Raw genomic sequence first — 21,020 nt, 5'->3', positions numbered from 1 at the left:
GAGCCCTCGTCGGTGACGTCATTGGGAGCGCGCCGGGGTCGCTCGCACGTGCCACACCACTCGCACCGCATCGCTCGCACCGCACCGCTCCGCATCGCTCGCACCGCACCGCTCCGCACCGCTCGCGTGCCGCCGCCGCCATGAGCTGCCCCGTGACGTGCACCGCCTGGGTGCGCTGCGGCGTTGCCAAGGAGACGCCGGACAAGGTGGGGGCAGGGGTGGGGGCCGTGCTGAGGGATCCCCCCCGCCAGCCCCCGCCGCCCCCCGCCGGCCTCACCCCTCTCTGTGTCCGCCCCGCAGGTGCAGCTCGGCGAGGAGGAGCTGAACCGTCTCATCGAGGAGGCCCAGGACAGGCTGGGGTGAGCTGGGGGAGCAGGGCGGGGCGGCCGGGCCGAGCGCGTCGCGTCGCGTCTCCCAGGTTCTGCTGGAGACGGGGTTGGAGCTTCCCGGGCCTCGCCGCTGACAGAGCTGTGGAGGGGAGGGGGTGCGCCCGGGCCGGGCGGGCTCGCTGAAGGCCCGGCTTGGGAAGCAGCAGCGAGCAGTGGCGATCGGCACCAGCCAGCACGAGTTCCTCCTGAAGCGGCTGTGTCAAGTGAGCCTGACGTCCCGGGAGGGCCGTTTGTCCGGAGAGTGAGAGGAGAATATGCTGCGAGTGGAGTATATGCTGCCTTCGCTGTGGATATGACAACATGGGGGGTGTTCCTGTGCAGTTCCTCAGTTGTCAAGCGTGTACCGTCAGACTAGCTGAGCGATTCAGGTGAAGTCTGCAGAGACCCGCTCGGGACCCAGGCCTCACTGGAGTTGCCATTCCCGCCTAGCGTGAGGAAATAAGATGTTGGGGTTTGTAAACATGGGTGCTTTGGAGATGTGGCAAACCGAGATGGAAGTCCCTAACTGACTGTCAAAAAGCAGATGCTGAGGGTGAGATGTTACAATCTAAGTGAGTCTGGAGGCCACAGAGGAGCTCAGAATGCCTTGGTATTTGTGCTTTGGCAAAAAAGGCAAAACGTCACTCAGGGATGTGTTTATGGTTCACATATAAAACGGGAGACATCACGACTCTCCACTCAGCACTAAAAGTCCTTAGTTGTGTTATGTTTGGTCACTCTGCTTTTAAGAAAAAGGTAAATAAACTTATGAAAAGAATAAGAGAAGTGGTGGATTTAGGAAACATAATCTATAGAAGACAGGTCTTCTCTAGAAAAAGATGAGGTATTGAGGTCTTATTCCATTTTCTGGCCATTTTCAGTTAGATCTGTTCATAGATTTAGGCTTCTGATTCAGTTTCAGCTATGTAGGGTGTGTGGTTATACCACAGTATGTGTGATTGAACAGATGCAAGAGGTAGCAGTAAAAGCTTTTATAGTTGGGTGAATATTATTCACCCGATTTCTATTAGATGGATCTGTGAGTTTATTGCTGCACAGTGTTTCGTCCCAGAATGTGTTTTGTTCTGGTTTTGTGTTTTAATAGTTCCAAAATCCTCTTAAACGTTTGGAAGGTTCTTACTTGAGGTTAATTTCTTAACCAATTATGTTTAGTGTTTCTGTTATCTGTGGTGTTACTTTTTTCTCCTTTATGCATTTGAACTTTTGGGGTTTTGAGTCCTTTTTTCTTTAATTTCCTTTCTCTTGCAATTTCCAGAACCTTGAAAGATTTGAGGTGCTGTTTGTTAGTAATTATGAATTCTGTTAAACTTCGACATGGAAATTTAAAGACCATCCATAACAACCAAAGGGTTTATGATCTCTTTATAACATCTGTAACTTTGTAGAATTTGTTACAACGTCAGTCACTTCTTTTTCCTGTGCAAAGATCACAAATGAGACTCAGATTTAGAATCTCTAATTATCTTGTTACCAGTTTTTACACTAGGAAAAACTGGTAATATGTGAAGCGTTTATTTTACTGAACAGATAATAAAAGTAGGTTTCTGATATTTACTTTAGAACATACCTATAAGAACTGTTTTGGTGTATTGTTGCCTGGGAATTTTGCCTGTAGAAGGACAGAAATAGAATGTATTCAGCAGGGACAAGTTCCTATGGAGCACACTCCATTGAGACATCTGAGATGTCTGTTAGGTCCTCAACCAATGTTTAATGTCCATTTCCTTCTACTGAATTTCTTTCATACAGAATTGTTGCCACAAAAGTTCTCAGTTTTCTAGATGTTACATATTTACCCCGTAAGAAGTAATTTGCAATATGTCTCTACCTAATTAATTTATGTTGTTTTTTCTTCTAATGCAAGTCTGGGAAGTATGAGGAAATAAGGTCTTAAAAATATTGAAGAAATGCAGGAGTCATCACACATGACAGGGCCTGTGGATGGGGAAAAAAAAAGGAGTTAATTGGACACATGCGAACACACAGAAGTGAAGTTGAGAGCATTGTATCCACAAAAACAAAAAAAAAGAGGTATTTAGACACACAGTTTAGCTCTGTCAAGGAAAATTTGTGCCACACTTTGTCATGAAAACTTTTCAAAGAAAAATTCTCTGGAAGCCTCAGAATAATGGTGCCTTGTATTTTGGGAAAAGATAGGAAAGGAGTGAATAGATTTCCAAATTATTGGCATAAAGACTTGAAACCCTTGTGAACAGCCAGGATTGTGCACTGAAATCTTGTTAACAGTCCCTAAGCAATTATCCGGAAGCATTCTAAATGTCATGGTTTCTCAGGGCTGTGTATCTTTAAACAGGGATGGCACTGATGATAGCAATGAGGACCAGATGGCATCTGGCATGAATGTACCCATTCCTGGCATAGCTAAGTCTTCTCAGAAAAATGAAGACATGTCTGATGATGAACTGGGTGAATATGATTTGGAAAATTATGATGAAGAGGAGTACGCAGGTAAGAAGAATTTAAATGTCAGATATGCAGTGTAAGTGAAGAACCGTTTCACTTCTTGTACTTAAGACATTAGTATCCTAAAACTACACAGTGCTATGTTTCAAATGCTGGAAATTCACTTTTAATTATTTGCTTGTCCCAGTTTCAGAAGTAATTTAGTGAGTGAAACAATTCAGTGTCCCCCTTCTGGACACTAGAACCGAGAGCTGTGTTGGACAGACTGTCACTCCCCCTGCTGTAGTGCTGGAGCAGAGCAGCAGCAGTCCCTGAAAGCACTGAGCAATTTAGCTTACTGAGGTTCTTATGTTTGCAACTTGGAGGTTCATTTAGCCCACTCTTGATATTTCGCAGTACAGGTAATACAGGTATTAGTACAGGAGTTTCTAACTTTACCTGTCATTGACATATATAAAAAATGTTCTGAAATTCCCATCTAGGTGATGTAAAACTTGGAGACTCTTTGGCTACTCTGACAGTATACGGAAGTAATGATCATGATCCTTACATCACTCTAAAAACCACTGTAAGTACCATAAAAGTACTATAAAAATTTAAAATATCTTAAACAGCATAAGCTTAAAAATCAGTTAAATTTTCCACACTGCCTCAGAGTCTGTAAGTCCTTTTCCAAAGATCTGCCAGATTTTTGATCAGACAGAACTCTTTTCTTTTAAAATTGCTTTGTTCAGTCCCCTGTACGTGTGGTTTTTATGTTTAAGTCAGATGTTAAGGCAGAGTAACTCATTGTTTAAGCCACGTGCTTCTGTATATGGAGGTGGTTTGTCACCTATCTACTAGGAGCCAGAAAATGCTTGAAGAAATAACAAATCTTGGTATCTGAGGCCGTTGACGACCCATATTAGAAAACTTCCCAGATTGCAAGACTCTTACACCTTCCACTAGTTTGTGGAAGAAACCAAGCAGAGGTGAACTCAGGCTACATGTCAAATTAGGGGTATGGCATGAAGAAATATGTTCCTGTTATTAAGCGTATATGCACAGCATACCCTGTAGTTGACTGTTTCTGCCTGTATTAGTTTCCAACAAGTATCAGATGGGGAACATCTTTGCAGAAGCTGGCTTTGTAGGAGTTCTGCAGGGGGTGGAGAAGTCTCTGGCTGCAGTCTAGCACAAGCTAACCGTGTCAACAGCGCTGTCCTGTTATGCAGCCTGTTTGTCTTTTTCTGGTGAACAAGACATGAGGTAATCCTTCTATTCTACTCCACATCAGTATTGCCTTAGCTAGAATATTGGGTGCCTCTTCAGAAAAGATATGGAGAGATTCCAGAGAACATCCCACGGTTTAGTTCAGAAGGATAGATTGCAACTTTTAATTGACTCAGTTTACATGGAGAGATTACATCAGTTAGAAGGTGAGGTTGCATGAGAAGAGACAGTGTAATCTAGAGAGCAACTAGGAGAGACTATGATCATCTGGGGCAGGGTGCTGGAGTAGGTGAATTTTCGAGACCTCTTCTAAGCGTTAAGATTCTGAGATTTTTCTGGGTGCTGTCCTTTCTATACTATTTTGAATTCTACAAAGCTAGTAAGATTGAAAGGAAAGAGCAGCTGTAGGCTTCTACTACAATGTCTAGTTTATGTGTCAGGGGACTTTTCCAAACATGTGTGGTCTCAAACAAGAAGTTATGTGACTTCACATGCCATAACAAAGCTCAAGGAGGAAGGCATATGTCTTCTCTTTAAAACAAGATCACTTGCTATGTGCACTTTGGGGCACTGTATGTTTTCTTTTTGTTCCACTGACTGGTTGATGATTTTTCTTGCTCCTGTGTACCAGTAGAGGATAGAAATGCTTTAAAAGTTATTTTTATAGTCAAAGAGGCGTTTGCACAGGGATTCAGGGACAGTATCAGCTGCATTTATTCTATGTCAGAAAAGCTAACTTTCTTCCAGACATAGAAAAAGTGAACACCTTTTTCTCAGCCCTGTCTTCCTACACTCAAGTCCTTTCCTCAAAATCTGAAAGGAGAATACTTTTTAGTGCTTAAACATGCATTTTATGTTGTATTTTGGTTTTTATTACTAGTACTGTTGAAGACTTAAGTACCATGCAGCATTAAGTTGATTAATTCAAAGAGTTGCAATACTTGATAGAATTAAAATATTGAAAAGGTGCTTGAAGTGAATAAAAAAAGAAATAAAAAGCTTGCAACAAGAAGTCCAAAAAGTCTTGTATGTGTTGTATATTTGAAGGATGGTACTCTGTTTGTGTAAGACTATTGACTTTTATGTACAGTTCTTAGTTTTCCACTAACAAAAATTCCCTGAATGCCTTCCATTCCTTAGTAACAATGAAAATTAGATGAGAGGTTACATCTGTTCTGGTTCAGCTGAATGCCCAGTATAGCCGTAGGCAGTACTTTTCTGGAAATATTTTCCAGAAAGTAGACAATGCTCTAAAACTCTTGGAATTGCTTCCTGGATGCAAGGAGCAGTTACAATATGCTTGTTGTGTAAAAAGTTGTTACACTACATAAATGCTGAAGGCATGAGAGCACAAGGGAAGTAAGCTCTGTATGTGGGCTCCTGGTGGTGATTCTCTTTTCAGCAATGGGCTGCAGCATGGTAGTCTCAAAAGGTGGTTTCCTATTTGGTAATTAAACATCTCTTTAAATCCACCTAGGTCCACATAAGCAGTCCTTCAGTCTGTATAATAACTATTCAGTCTCCCCATGATTGAGTCTGATTCCTGTCTTTTTCTGTTTACCACCATAAGATGGTGTTGGGTTTTGAGTGTTTTCAGTTACAGTTAAAAATTATTACCGATTCAGCCTTTTGAATGTGTGTAGTTTTGTGCATTTATGTGCTTTGCTTAACATCTGTTCCCCTCTCCTTTTTGCTGTTCAGGATCAATATGAAGAGGAGGACTTTTTGATTAAGCCCAGTGACAATCTTGTCCTTTGTGGCAGAGCTGATAAAGACTACTGTAGTTTGGAGGTCCATGGTGAGTAACATAGGATTTGTTCCTTACAGTGAACTTAGGGAATATGTCTTGCCTATCCTGTTCCATATGGCTGTGTAGAAGGGGAGGAGGTGGGGGTTTTTTAAGTTGTTTTTTTTTCTCCTCATCTGCCCTGTGTGTTTTGTCCTCTTTCCTACATCATGGTGCTGTAGCCACTTTCCAGAACTACAGTAATTAATGTGGAGTTACTGTTATTTTGAGGATAGTGTGCCTTTATCAGCCTGTGTATTGTTGCCTTTTCTTATTTCATTCCTAAGGACACTTGGAAAATACTATGGCATTTTTATTCTCAAAACATACAATCTTTCTTCCAAACAGTCTTACCTTCCATATCACGTAAGCTTCTTCTAGTGGTTTGTTGCTGGGGTTTTTTTCCCTTGTTTTCTTCTTGCTTCTTTAAATGTGCTTTCTGCTGCTAGAGGTAGAAGAATCAGCACCTTTATCATCTGAGTTTTAAAAGAGATCCTTAATAAGGTCTGAATACCACTTATTCTAGAGACGGGTTTAGTTTTACTGTGTAAAAGATCTTTCTGTTGCAGCAAGGAGAGCTGAAGTTACTGCTGAGTGTGCTGAAGTTGCCATCTTTTCTTACGGTGGTTCTTTGGGGGAATGTTTCTGGCTACTTCTGCTATGGTGCATGTTTCTGCAAGCAAAGTATTCTGTTCTAAGAAAACACCAAGACCAAAGTGTTTGAAGGCATCTCTTCAGATCCCAGCACCTGGCACTTTCTGTATCTGGAGGTGTTTACAAATTTTAACAACTGTGTTATTTTCCCTGTATAAACTTATAAAACAACAGCACAGGCTTCTGCAGTTTATAACATTTGGGTAGCCCTGTCTTAGTTAATTGCTAAGATTACTTAGTTAACTGAAGACTTTAGTTAGTGTCTGAACATCTGTCACTTGCACAGTGATTGCGTGTGTGTGATGATACCATTTTATTAAAATAATTAATGTGTTTTATCTGCTATCCAGTTAGTAAATTCTTTTATTATAAGGAGGAAAAATAGCTGGCTAAAGGGAATGCTGTGTTCAGTGTATGGTTGCTTTACCAAAACTATTCCTGTATCTCAGTTACAACCTGCTAAAGGTAACTTCCTCTGACTTCTTCAGCTTCCTCTAATCTCAAAACTGTTTGTCTTTTACCTTCATTTCCCCTTTGATTGCACCTGGAATTCTTTCTTTTTTTTTTTTTTTTTTAAATTACCAAATCTGTAAAATGAATGTCTAAACCATCAGTAATGCATCCTGATGTAGAAAGTGGCAATGGATACAGAGCATCTATTTTGAAGTGATCTTACAAACAAAGTAGCATGGTATGCTAGGAATAAAGTGTCTAAGCTTTGCTGAACTTGTCACCTTACCTAAAGTACACAGGAGTATGTGTGTTTGTTTTGTGTAATTCTGTGAGGCGTAACATTAGTACAGAGCCTCTGCTCTGGCCTTTACCTATAACTCTGAACACACTGTGAATTTACATTGTAGATCTCCTTGACAATTTAGTGTTTGCCACATCTGCCTTTTGCAGAAGAGGACTGTTTATAGTTGCTTGCTTTTCTCTTCACTGATGTCTTGTATATCTTTAATTCTTTTTCAGTTTATAATCATGAAGAGAACTCATTTTATGTCCATCATGATATTATCTTGCCTGCTTACCCTCTAAGTCTGGAGTGGTTGAATTTTGATCCTAGTCCTGATGAATCACTAGGTAAATTACAAAGGATACTGTAAATGTCCAGTTAAATATTTTTTTACTTGAAAAGTATATTAAATGTAATGTTGTCACTAAATAATTTTCTCCAGTGGTACAAACAGAAATAAGAACAAGATATTAAGATGGAAAAACTGAGTATCAATGTTTTTTTTAGTTTGGTGATAGAGTCATCTTAGCGATGCTGCCATAACAAGTGATTTGACTACAACGCTGATTATATGACAAATAATGTCACTTAGCAGACCAGAGCAAGCTCTTCTCTGCTTTATTTTCCATTTGCAAATGAAAGGTTGCTTTTGTTCAAAATCATTATGGCCAATGCAGTTGATTAACTGTAATACACAACAAAACTTATATGTATTTATGTATTTAATAACCTTTTTCCTGTGTTTTACAAATATTTTTATTTCATAGCACAGGGAATATGGTTTTGGGTGGGTTTTTTTCTTAAAAAAGAAACAAAACATGGGGAACTTTATACAGCTTGTCTGAACAGTTACTTGTACTGAAGGGGAAGTGTATTGGAGGGCAAGTAAATTTTTTTTCTGGCAACATCTGCTGTCAGTTGACATTTTTAAATGGCTCCTTGTCAGTTATAATCATCGAAGATGTTCAAATAGAAGATTCTGGCACATAAGTATAAGTTTTACTTAATCAAAGAAATAAGCAACAGCTGGATTGCCAAATACGTTGTTTCGTAACTCTAAATAAATGTGGCTGCATTTGGGTTTCTGCTTGTAGGAAATTATGTTGCAGTGGGTAACATGACCCCAGTTATTGACATTTGGGACCTCGATATAGTAGAATCCTTAGAACCAGTCTTTTCTCTTGGAGACAAGAAAGAGAAAAAGAAGAAAAAGAAAGGAAAGAAGGTAAGTATAGCAAAATGGTTTATCTGATTGGATGGAGGAAACTTCGAGCAATGTCATTATTTTTTTTCCTACACTGAAAAAATTATAGATAATCTGGTTTAATTCTGTCATGTTGAAAGATGACGTTTAGACAGGTTACAGAAGATAATGTCATGGTTGTCTGCGATAGGTTAAAATTAGTATTTTGCTGTGACTCGGAGAGTTGAAAAGGCATTGAGCAATAAAGGACAAAGTTGACACTAATAAAATACATTTACTCAGAAGTCACCTCATTAGCTTTATCTATTTAAAATTTAAGCATATTTGAAGCTAGTCATTGAGATTGTCTAAGGCATAGAGACACCCCCAGAGAATGGCTGAGTTTCTTTTTGCGGACTCCAGAGAAAACCTTAACTACCAAAGAGGAAGACTGAGGTTTAGACTGGATGCCAAATGATGTGAGATGAATCTGACCCTCATTCTGTGCCTGAATGTGGTGTTATCATTTGTCAAAATTCTTTGGTATGTAAACAAGTGTGGAAGATAACATAGCAAAATCTAGAAGATTTAAGTTGATAGCAGATGCTTCAGGAAGTGCTTAAAGAGTGCCTAAACAGGGAAGGTCAACCCTGGGTATGTAGCTAATCTTGGTTTCCCAGACAAAGGAGCACTGCAGTGTTCGTCAGCTAAAGAGCCACTGTGTGTAATTGCGAAGGGGGTTTACTTCTTGAGTTCTCAGACCTTCTGGTTTTAAAAACAATAGAAAAAATATCCTTGGAAGGGGAATTGTCCTGTGAAACTTGCTTCTGAAAATCACTGAGTTACCAGAATTGCTGTTGAAGATACCATTCATAAATGTTACCTCAATCTGAAATGCTAGTTGTTCTCTGCATGGATAATTAAAGTCTGGAATTAAGAATAGAAGAGGAATGGAGTGGCTTATGGGTGCTTTCCAATTGCTGTCCCAGGAAACTTTGAAGGTTAACCATTTTAAATTAGAGTTTTTAGGAGCTGGCAGTTACAAGGATCTAAAGCTCAGTTAATTGGGAGTAGGGAGAGGGAACTCCAGGAGTGTTTAGAAAGAAGCTGAAGAAGCTGCACATTAGCTGGAGACAATGAAATTTCTTCTACTAGCCTGAAGGGAGTAACCAGTTCTGTAAGCCCACCAGCTGTGCATGGAGCAGTCTGAGATCTGGGGTAGCAGGCGAGGTGAGGTACTGCAGGGACAGTTCTATCAAAAGCCTTGCTGCAGCACGTGAGATTAATTTAAAACGTGAAGTTGTTTGTGAAGGCATTAAGGAGTTCATACTAACGTGTTTTAATGCTTGATGGCCATGGAAGCTGTAATTTTCAAAAGTCTGTTTATGTTGTATTTGAATACAGAGTTTATCTTCAGAAGGAACAGTGAAAGAACATACTGATGCTGTGCTTGATCTTTCATGGAATAAACAAAGCAGGTAAAAGAATACTTGAATAACAATGGATGGTTACAAATTTGTATACTTAATTAGGCATACATTTTTCACACAAATCGAAAATCTTACATAGTATAACATTGAATTTGAAAGTAGTGCTGAAATGAATCAATTCTCAAAAATAGCCCCTCTTCCCCTTGTTTTTTTTTTAACTAGAAGTCTTTATTTATTTTTTTTTGAAAACCTATATATTACTGCAGATGACTTTTTATTTGCAGGTTGTCCAGATGAGGACAGGGCTAAGGTGGGTCTAAGCAATTTGATAAATCAGCTACATTTAAGTCAGATGAACAAATTGGAGAAGCAGAAAGGCTGCCCTGATCTGTGCCAATCTGCCAGTGACCTAAACCACCATTTCAACAGACAGAAGTAGATATATAGAAGGAAGTCCTTGCTGTGCCGTTTTTTTTTTTTCCTCTGGCTTTTGCCCCCAAGCTGTGAACAGAAAAGAGTGTAATAGCACAGTTACAGAAATGCCTCTGACCTTTGGGTTATTCTAGGCAGAGAGAATTCCCTGTTTCCTGAATGGACTAGCAGTGAAATGCTGCTATTGAAGCAACACAAAGCTGGCCCATCTTGGGGGAGAGGTCAAGGACAGTGTGCTGACTGAAATAAAGATGCTGGTGGTTTTTATTGCTTAGGTGGGATTTAACAGTTCAGCTGTCAGAGGATCCTCAGCATGGGTCTCGAAACTGTTTCAGTCAGACGCAAGCTGATTTTTTTTTTTATTTTTTATTTCCTGCTGTCATAAATGTCTCTGAAGATAAACAGTCAGCTCCACATACTCCTGATGAGCAGGTGTAAGCCTTCACTTATAATGCTTTGTTATCTAGATACAGACGAAGGAAACACCCACTAGACATGCAGTAAATGTACATAAATTGCACTCTGAATCTACAGTGCGTTGTCTATTGTTCTTAAATTATATATAGGCACAGAGTGTGGTAGCAATCTTTCCATCAGTGTTACAAAAGAGTAGCTTTCATGTACCTAGAAATGGTTGTCTGGTGATAATATAGAGACAAGTCAAAAAAGTTATGGCTACAACAGTTAAGTGTCTGGAACGCCTAATTCTGTAATGTGCTGAGTTACGAACTCATTGATACTGGTTGATCCTCCAGGAAATAAAAACAGCCTTGAAGTGGGAAGCCTAGGGGCAAAACAAGGAACTCCTTGGAACAGTTTATATTTAAATGTTTCGTTGTTTTGTTGTTGTTGTTGTTGGGGGCTTTTTTTAAGCAAGACATGCTGTGGCAGCTCTCTATAACTAACTTTCTGCCTGTAGGTCATAATGGTGTTGCTGTAAAATGTTCTCATAGCCTTCACTATGCATTTTCTTAACTTTCCCTTGTAACATTGTTTGGGAGAATAGTGTTTCCAGGAGAATGTTGGCTCTTTCAGTCAGAAACACTTTGTTAGTATTGAAAAAAAACCCCAAACAAACCAAAAACAAGGGTGAGGGGAGCAGTTTCAATCAGAAACAGCATGTTGAGGTAGTAGATCTGTTGTTACAAGCAATAGTAGCAATTGTTCTGTGTATTTGACAGGCCTTTGGGAATGTTTTGAGTTTTTTCTGATTAAACTTATAAACTGTGTTTATTGCTCTTAACACAATTAGTCAAATTTAAGTTGAAATGTGGAGTCTGTAAACCAACTAAAATGTTAGTGGCTCCTTTCAGCATTCTGTGAAGGGTGTACAGTGTTGGGTCTTCAGTAGTTACATAAACACTCAGATATTAGAGAGGAAAATATTTTAAAAACAGGTTTGTCTGGCTCTTGGCTGTATATGGATGTATACAGAACTAAGTTGCATAGGTAATGTTTAAAACGGGTGGCGTTCCTCAGGGGTTGGTACTGGCACCAGCACTGTTTAACGTCTTTGTTGGCGACACGGACAGTGGGATCGAGTGCACCCTCAGCAAGTTTGCTGACGACACCAAGCTGTGTGGTGTGGTCAACACGCTGGAGGGAAGGGATGCCATCCAGAGGGGCCCTGACAGGCTTGAGAGGTGGGCCCATGCAAACCGCATGAAGTTCAACAAGGCCAAGTGCAAGGTCCTGCATGTGGGTCGGCACAATCCCCAGCACGACCATAGGCTGGGCGAGGAATGGATTGAAAGCAGCCCTGAGGAGAAGGACTTGGGGGTATTGATTGATGAGAAGCTCAACATGAGCCAGCAGTGTGCACTTGCAGCCCAGAAAGCCAACCGTGTCCTGGGCTGCATCACAAGAGGTGTGACCAGCAGGTCGAGGGAGGTGATCCTGCCCCTCTTGTGAGACCCCACCTGGAGTACTGCGTCCAGCTCTGGGGGCCCCAGTACAACAGAGACACGGAGCTGTTGGAGAGAGTCCAGAGGAGGGCCACAAAGCTGATCAGAGGGCTGGAGCACCTCTCCTATGAGGACAGGCTGAGAGAGTTGGGGTTGTTCACCCTGGAGAAAAGGTGGCTCCTGGGAGATCTAATTGTGGCTTACCAGTACCTGAAGGGGCCTACAGGAAAGATGGTGAGGGACTGTTTATCAGGGAGTGTAGTGACAGGACAAGGGGTAATGGGTTTAAGCTGAAGGAGGGTCGATTTAGACTAGATGTTAGAAAGAAATTCTTTACTGTGAGGGTGGTGAGGCACTGGAACAGGTTGCCCAGAGAGGCTGTGGATGCCCCATCCCTGGAAGTGTTCAAGGCCAGGTTGGATGGGGCTTTGGGCAACCTGTTCTAGTGGAGGGTGTCCCTGCCCGCAGCAGGGGGGTTGGAACTAGATGATCTTTAAGGTCCCCTCCAACCCAAACCATTCTATGATTCTATGCTAAAAATACTATCTTAATGTCAAAGGAAAGGAAGTGCTTAAAAGCCTTTCTTGCTTCATTTTGTTTGAGACGTCTTCCAGTAAATGATATTTTAAGGGGTGTTGGGAGGGAAATAAAAGCAAAACTATCAATGTTGTTGTTGTAAGTGTTGTACTAATATAATGTAATATAGTCTGTTTGTAGTCTTAACTTAGAATTACCTTCAGGGAGTTATGCCTCAGGCTTGAGATATATAGTCTATGGACCAGAGAATACTTGATCTCAGAATCAGACTCTGTATGTATTTTTGATTTGTCACCAATATTGGTTTGTATCTGTATAAAGATTTTTAAAACTTATTTTTTGATCCATTATCAGGAATGTTTTAGCAAGTGCGTCTGCTGACAATACTGTGATTTTGTGGGATATGTCTGTGGGTAAGCCAGCAGCCAGCCTGATGCTACATACAGACAAGGTATGTAATAATTGCTGTGTTTCTTCCACTGTAAAATACAGAGAAAAAATAATTGCGGTTTTTCATTAGCTGCTTGGTAGTGAACGCTTAAAACAACAATTCTGTAATTTTCTAACAAGTGTGCAGAATTGTTTAAATTTATGAATTAGTTGCTTTTGCAAACAACACTGTATTTGCTTTTAAAAATGTTAATTAATTTATCCTTTAGAAAGTTTGCAGAAATTTACAGCAGATTCTAAAATGCCTTTTGTGTGAAAGCCCTGATGGTTGGGAATCTAATAGTGTTGGTATAAGCTACAAAAAATAGATCTCTGAGCATAGGTCAAGTTGCCTCTTAAGGCAACAATAAGCGTCAGTTACAGTTTGCTCCAGGTAAGAAAGGTTTAAAATAAATGGTACTAAAATAGCATAGTGATGGGTACTTCAGAAATGAATTCATCTCATAGTAATTAAAATGTGAAAGTTAGTTATTAATAGCTATAACCTTATTTTGCTGTTAACAAAGTCACTGCCCTTGGCAAACTCCTGATTTTCATTTTTTGCTAACTTCTGCATTTTCTCCCAAACTGGAAGCAGCTATTCTTTAACCTCCTCCAGCTTATTTTTTTAATATCTAGGGCAGAAAGGGGGCATGTGGTTCTGTTCAGTTAAATTATATTGGAAAATATCTTGTTTCCACTGGGTGGGGGTGTTTGAAATAAAAATAATGTGCATCTCTTGCACTGTTCTGTGAGAAATCTGAGTATCAACAAGCTTAATAGAAGGTTTTTTTGGGAGGAAATGTGCTGGTTTTGAGGAGGGGGGTGTTGTGCTTGGTTCAAAGAAAGTTCCTGTATATGTGTGTTATATCTCAATGCTTAGTTTTTAAAACAAAATCTTCTGTTATCTAGGTCCAGACATTGCAATTTCATCCATTTGAAACTCAGACCCTTATTTCTGGATCTTATGATAAGTATGTCAGGGTAATATTTTCAAATGTTACACATAGGGAGGGTATAAGTAGTGAATTAAGCCCATTAAGTTTTCTTTTTCATTGGCTTATAACTGTGCCAAATTTGAGTAATGCTATTACTTTTTTCCAGTCAGGTAGCCAGGTTTGTATGTGGCCCAAATGCAGTTTTCCTTACCTCTTTCTCAGGACTAGCCAAATCCTTTAACCATCTGGACTGACATTTTCTGTGCCAGGTGTCTGCTCCAAACTGAATTTATTTCTTAATTTGGCCTTATGGCATTACCTGCACTGGGAATGTGTCACTGGTCCTTCCTGTGAAAACTTGTCAAGGTTTTGCCAAACTGTAAGACCAGAGTGGGGCATGAGGGACTTTAAAAACCCAGTTAAACAGGCTGTCTCCTGTGATTGCAGCCTGGAGATGCTTTGTGGCTGCACACTTGGATTAGCTCTGTAACTGCTAGTTTTTATTACCCCTGCCAGCCAAAAAACTTCCCCTCTGTTCTCCCATCTCATAGGGGTAACTTGTTGATTTTGTTCTGTAACTGTGGGTTATTTATATCAATTTTTTTGTTCTGCTTTTAAGACTTTGTGTTAAAATATTTAAAGACCTGTCAATCTTTAGCCAAATCTTTATGTTTTCTGGCTTCTATTATGCTCTTGCTACATCTGCTTAAGTAAAAGTATCAGAGAAAAACCTTTTATTGTTGTTAGGGACCTGTTTCTGTCCAATTTCCTCCCTCTTGACTTCCTTCGGTAAAAAAAAAGAAAAAAGTCCAAACACTGAGACCAGCTTCTCATTCCCTTTTTAGCTAGCCCTTTGATCCCATGGACACCTATAAGCCAGTGTACTGTCTATAAACCAGTAGACTGTCTTTGTAGATTTTTCCTGTAAAGCTTCCCAAGACCACAGGCTATTTATTGAATATTGGCAGATGCATTCATAACCTGAAAGTCAAACCATTAAAAATTGCATATGTACTAAAACTGTTGTTATAAAAGGCCTGGTAAAAGAGCTGAGAAATAGAGATCACATTTCTTCGACTTTAATTATAGGATAGAGTGGGAGTGGGTTACACTGTGGATGTAAATTGTGGTGAGATGTTGTGAGAGTGACATCATCGCTCCTTTCTTGCATTGGCATCCAGGAGCTTTTTGAGTTGGGACAGATTCTGCTGCCACTGGGCTGAGCACAAGCCTGTAAAGAATCCCAAAGGACCCACTAGCTCCCATCTGCTCTTTCTCCTTTTTGGAGTAGCGTTTCCCTAACCACTTGTAAAGATTATTATTTTTTTTTTTATTAAAGCATATTTGAAAATGTTTGTCTATGTATCACAAATTGATTTCCTAATTAGTGCATTATTTCAAACAGTCATTACTTGACTTTACTGAAGTCTGCTCATAATTAAGTGATATATATGCATAATTATGGTCTCCTGTATAAGTATCTTATATATTGAGCAAATTTGAGCTCTGTTGCCTAACTATAATAGCTGTTTGTAACCAAGATGAAACTTTGAAGTACATGAAAAAGCTTGTGCTTATCTGAGAAATTTTCATCTGTTACTGAGTTGGAAGACTAAATAGTGAAGTTGTTGCCATTTTAACTTTTGAATTGTAGTTTACATAGACCTTCTGTAGAGGCCAGCGGTAAAACCAACTTCATCAAGTATTCCGCCGTGATTTTTTTTTTTTTTCTTAATTTCCTATCCCTTTTTCCCATAGATCAGCTGTGCTGTATGACTGCAGAAACCCACAAGATAACCACCGAGTGTGGCGGTTTAGTGGTCAGGTTGAAAGAGTAACCTGGAATCATTTTTCACCTTGTAATTTCTTAGTGAGTACATGCTCTTCTATTCTTGGTCTGTTGGCTGTGGCCATTTCATTTAACCTGTATTTTTGTGTTTGTAATGTTTTTGAATCATATAATGGACCCAATGGACAGCTGGATGTTGCTTATTTTAAAAATGCAGTGTGTGGGAGGGTGATTTTAGGTAGTTTTTTCAACAAGTGTATCAAGGCCAGCAGCTTATTTGGCATCTTCATTATAACTGTAGAAAAAAATTGATGCTGATACGTTTTCACTTCAGAGGTGGCTTCTTTGCCGTGTTGTTATAGTGTTCAGTGGCTGGGATATATTTTCCTTTGCATAGTTGCTGTTGTTTTTCATGTAATGAGGCAATTGCAGCTGAGAAGTAGCTAATTAGAACAAAGATTCTGAATATTCAGTGTTCCAAATCAGCGCTAGAGGGCACTGTCCTATCTGGTACAGAGTAAAAATACCTTCGTTTTGGCGAGATTTTTATAATAAAACTTTTAAACAGAATTTAAAACCAGATCTTTTTTACTACTCAATGGCTGTCAAGTTCTCTGTTGCTTTGTGTGTACAGCCAACAAAAGCAATTGCTCAGTTATGTTGGGTTTATGATGTAGATTTCTCTCGGTATAGTCACACTCAGCTTTGCACAGGGCTATTATGCAACCGCAGGATGGCTCCAAAAAGTTTGAATTGACAGTTAAGAGACTAAAGGCCCTGTATTTCATTGCCTAACAAGAAAGCCAAGCTTTGTAGTGCAACCATCTTCAAAATACAGTGTAAGAAATTTGTACAGGATTAAGACTTCCACGTAAGTCCCTGCAGCGTAGTTTAGGTACGTAGAATAGCTCAGGCACCAGCTGGATGGAATCTATCTCAAGTCACAGGGATCTAATAGAGGGTGGGTATTATTTCATAGGGGCTTTTTTCCAAACGAGTGACTACGGCTGTTTTTAAAATGTTGTGGTTTCCTTAGGCAAGCACAGAGGATGGTTTTGTGTACTGTCTGGATGCTCGCTCTGATAAGCCCCTCTTTACTCTGAAAGCTCACGACGAAGAGGTGTCAGGTAATTTGTGTGTGTGTTTGTCCCCAGCGGCGAGGCACATCTGGCAGATGTCTTTAACCCATATGACTGTGGTGGTGGTGACTCCTTGCTTAGCAAATAAGAGCTTAATCAGGGGTAGCTGGTGCATGAAACAAATCTCTGTTGAAAAGCCATTGTAAGCAAAGTATTTTAGTGAACTTTTCTCAGTGAATATAATCAATAAGCATGTCAAAACAGATCTGTTCACTTGGGACACACTCCCTGTGGTTTTTTGGGTGAGGAAGAACAAAAACTATGCAATCCGATCCAGGATTATGAACTGTAATTTACCTCCTCTAGCTGCAATTATTTGATACTGACATTCACTCTGGAGGTGATTTAGGTATGGCACATAGGCAGGTTTTCACACTGCCTCCTTTAGGCTACTTTAATCATTTGATCAGTGTAGGAGCTTCTAAACAGCATCTTGAAGCACCTGATTTGGTGTCTACAATGAGATCGCATGACTATATACTCCATTGTCTTGGATAACAAAAGAGATGGTCTTTGGTGAATGAACGAAGAAAACTACCTGGGGAAGCCAGATTATGTGAAGTTTTCTGTGGAACAATAGCATCTCTGCACTCTTACTGTTGTTAGATACAGAGACAAAATTGGCCTACCTGAAGTCAGTTTGCTCTGACTACAGGGAGCAGTGACAGCACGAAACTTTCATTAAGTTTTTACTCCTCTGTGCTGGAACAGAGTTTAGTGTGAGGAGAATATTGGGCTTGTTCTCATGACTTCACTTCAAAATGTGTCCTCATCTCTGAAATAGTGGTTACCTGGTGCTCTCACACTGCTGCACTCTTAACCTTCCAGGGCTACAACTAAGCAGTCAGATCAAAGGGTGCCTTGTGACATCATCTGCTGACAAATATGTGAAAATCTGGGATATCCTTGGAGACAGACCAAGTTTAATCCATTCCAGGAATATGAAAATGGTAGAGTAATATTCATTTCTTGATTCCAAGAAGGTCTATATATAAACTATGTCTGCTTAATCTTTTTGTCTAACTTGAAAGTTTTGTCTAACTTGTTATGTTTTACATAACATAACATCTTTTAGGAAAAAAACCTAATCACATCTGTGTATTCTGGGTAAGTTGTGCTCATTACAGTGCAGTATTCAATTCCACATGTAGCTGGCAGTCTGCTTTAAAGCCTCAGACCTGAACACCAGATACAGTGTTCTGAGTAGAACTACAGGTACTCCGACTGCCAGGTTGGAGTAGACAAAGATGTGATTTACTGTTTGTGATAAGCAGCTCTTGACTTTAATTTTGTGTCTTTCCAAAATAAGTTTCGGGAAACTTTTAGAGCTTACATTTGTTAAAACTTGCTTGGTGAAAGTATTTTCAGATGACAAATTCATTTTAGGATGATATTTAAAAAAAAATCTTCCTCTTTCTGCCTCCCCCCAGGGTGTTCTCTTCTGTGCAGCTTGCTGCCCTGACTTCCCGTTTGTTTTTGCCTTTGGAGGAGAGCGAGAAGGTCTGCGTGTTTGGGATATAAGCAAGATTTCTGCAGGTAATATTCTTTTTTTTTTTTTTTTAATCTTATGGTTCTCCCCTTGTCCCCAGGGTATATTTGTATATTCAATAATGTGTTGTGCCTCTGAGAGAAACTGTAGGTTAGTATTTTTAAATACCCCAAGACTGCATATGTGTTTGTGTTTTCAGCTTCAAAAAATGTGGGTTTTTTTCTAACTTGGAGAACTGTGTTTGCCACGATTTATTTTCTTGTAGCTGAAGTATACCACCTGATTTCTTACAATACCTATGTTTTAGTTTTTTCTTAATGTTCCTGGTGTAATCAAGTATCACATTCTTGAGTACCTGTAGGAATAAAAGTGAGGGCTGGTTTTCATCGGTTGTCGTAGCTATATGTAACTAAATGGCGTGAATTTCTGGAGGCGGATTTTAAGAGCTTGGCGTACACCAGAAATAAATTATTTTAACTTAATGTTTTGCTCTACAAACCTCATCCATTTCACAGTACTTAGGTACAGGAATTATGCACAGGGCAACCTCTAGAGATGCTCTGGGAGAGAAATAACAGGACTTGTAATTTAAGTATCATATGTGGCAAATTGTTCTGATGTGGAAGCTTCAACTCCCTACTCGGGGTAAGGGGGAAAAGCTTTAAAAACCACACTGGGTTAGGATTTCCATTCTGTGAAGTTAACATGCTATACCTGCTGTACTAGTCTTGTCTCTGGAACAGTAATGTGAGGAATCCCCTGTCTGTGTTGCAGTGAATGAAGTTTTTGGAAACAGAGAGAGACATGTTCTGGCTAGTGCCAACTCTGTGGCTTGCAGCTCCACAGCCAGCAGTAGCAGCAACGATTTGGAGACAGCAATGGAATCGTGATGGACCAAGCATCACAAAATCAAAGTAATTCATGGGACTATAATGTACATTCTACAAATCCTCCTGTTTGGTGAGAGTTCATAGAGATTACTCTAGTGTCTTGCAGTCTGCAGGCTGCTTCATCTTGGACAAAGAAACATGGCAATGTGGTTAAGCTCTAAGTCAGCAGTTCTAAGTTCCTGCCTCTATCACCAGCTTTGAAAGATTAAATCACTTGCTTTTGCCTGAGATTAGATCCCTGAAACAGGGGCTACTATGTGTAAAGTTGATATATCAAAATGAAATAGTCACTAGAAAAGCGCTGGGGCTACCAGAAGTTTGTTGAATACTGCAAAGGTAAATATCTTCTAAAGGCATAAGGAAAAATACTTCAAACAGCTATGTAATAAATAAACAAAAGCTGAATGAAATGACAAGTGTAAATAGATAATTTATCCTTAATTTTAGGCTGGATTTACAGATTTCTAATACAGATTTTAAAAGTTCTTCTATGTAACTTTAAGTCTTAAGAGTATTTCTTGGGCATCCCTGAGTAGAATCATGAAATGTATTTGCAACAAACAGCTCACCAATATCAAATGAGAAATATCCTAGCTGTATCCTATCAAGATCAAGGGTTTCTGTTCCCTGGTTCCACAGCACCTGAAGCTTATTGATGATGCATGTGTATTGATTGGGGTTTTTCTTCAAGCTCCAAAGGTAACATATATAAAGAGAATTTGAACCGAAGTAAGGAGCTACTAATCAGAAGAGGATGAGAGGCTGTAAGGCCACAAAGCAAGGGTAGGGATCTCAGCTGGTCAGTGTCACTGGTGAAAGCCGTCCATGTTACGTACTCACGTACCTAACTCCTCCCAGGGATTTCTGCCTGCAACCGGAAGGCACGGAGGAAAGTTCTGAGTATCGGCCTAACCACTGACTTAGTTAAACGCTTTGTTTATAGCATCAGAAACCTAGTCAAGGAATGTGACTCAAAACAATTTCCTCACATTTTAAATGAACACTGAAGTGCCTTACCTCAGGTCAGAAGTTAAACGCTACTTGTGTCCTCCTGTGAAGTGCTTCCCTCTCCACGTACTGGAAGGTGTCTACTGAAGTGCTGCTGCTGCAAAAATGCCAAGGGTATTAAAGCAACTGGTGCCAAAGCAGCTGTAGTGTCAGCGCATGTAGTTGACAAGAGCTAACTACAGCTTTCCACCCTACTTCATTGTAACTCCTTCTGGTTAGGTACAGCAGATAAATGGTACCAGTACAAACTGCAGATGCGGAAAAGGCAGGGCTGTACCTTTCCAGCCTTTGAAGTCGCTGCTCCTAAATCCACTGTAGCTGTTTCTAGCTTGGTGACAGGTGTTTAGCATGGCTCTGCAGGAACCAAGAGTATTTTGGATGTGTTGGGATTCCTGCCTCAATCCTTTCTCTGCCAAGCAATAGTGAACAATGTGTGGGGGAAAAAAAAAAACCAAACCCACCCAACTGCTTTTGTGAAGCTTAAGACAGTGAAAGCAGCAGAACCACCTCAGTTCAAGTGCTCTCCACTGAAAACCTGCAAGTTTTTCAAAACTTTCATTTGCAATAAATGCTTTGTGTTAAGCTCGTTGAGGGTAGTCATTTCTGTTATCCCTACCTCTGGTATTAATTGGTACTGTAGCTCTAGAAGTT

The 21,020-nt window shown here is 40.0% G+C and overlaps 1 protein-coding gene across 1 annotated transcript; it reads left to right on the top strand.

Moving 5' to 3' along the window:
• On the top strand, nt 1-20,948 carry PWP1 (PWP1 homolog, endonuclein). Its single transcript, XM_054841775.1, has 15 exons — nt 1-206; nt 301-359; nt 2,704-2,858; nt 3,296-3,381; nt 5,727-5,823; nt 7,438-7,548; nt 8,296-8,426; nt 9,789-9,862; nt 13,042-13,138; nt 14,029-14,090; nt 15,813-15,924; nt 16,880-16,970; nt 17,811-17,932; nt 18,413-18,518; nt 19,246-20,948. Exons 1-15 carry the CDS (start codon nt 141-143, stop codon nt 19,359-19,361), a joined length of 1,485 nt encoding a protein of 494 aa, XP_054697750.1. The 5' UTR covers nt 1-140; the 3' UTR covers nt 19,362-20,948.
• Nucleotides 20,949-21,020: the final 72 nt, after the last annotated feature.

This window comes from Grus americana, chromosome 1 (assembly GCF_028858705.1).
Source record: "Grus americana isolate bGruAme1 chromosome 1, bGruAme1.mat, whole genome shotgun sequence".
Classification (NCBI taxonomy): Eukaryota; Metazoa; Chordata; class Aves; order Gruiformes; family Gruidae; genus Grus; species Grus americana.
This window is presented reverse-complemented; position numbering and strand designations above follow the sequence as displayed.

Coding starts and splice junctions, on each gene's coding strand:
- PWP1 (XM_054841775.1), top strand. CDS start 141: ATGAGCTGCCCCGTGACGTGCACCGCCTGGGTGCGCTGCGGCGTTGCC. Junction 5,824..7,437: donor CTGTAGTTTGGAGGTCCATG/GTGAGTAACATA, acceptor ATTCTTTTTCAG/TTTATAATCATGAAGAGAAC. Junction 8,427..9,788: donor AGAAAAAGAAAGGAAAGAAG/GTAAGTATAGCA, acceptor ATTTGAATACAG/AGTTTATCTTCAGAAGGAAC.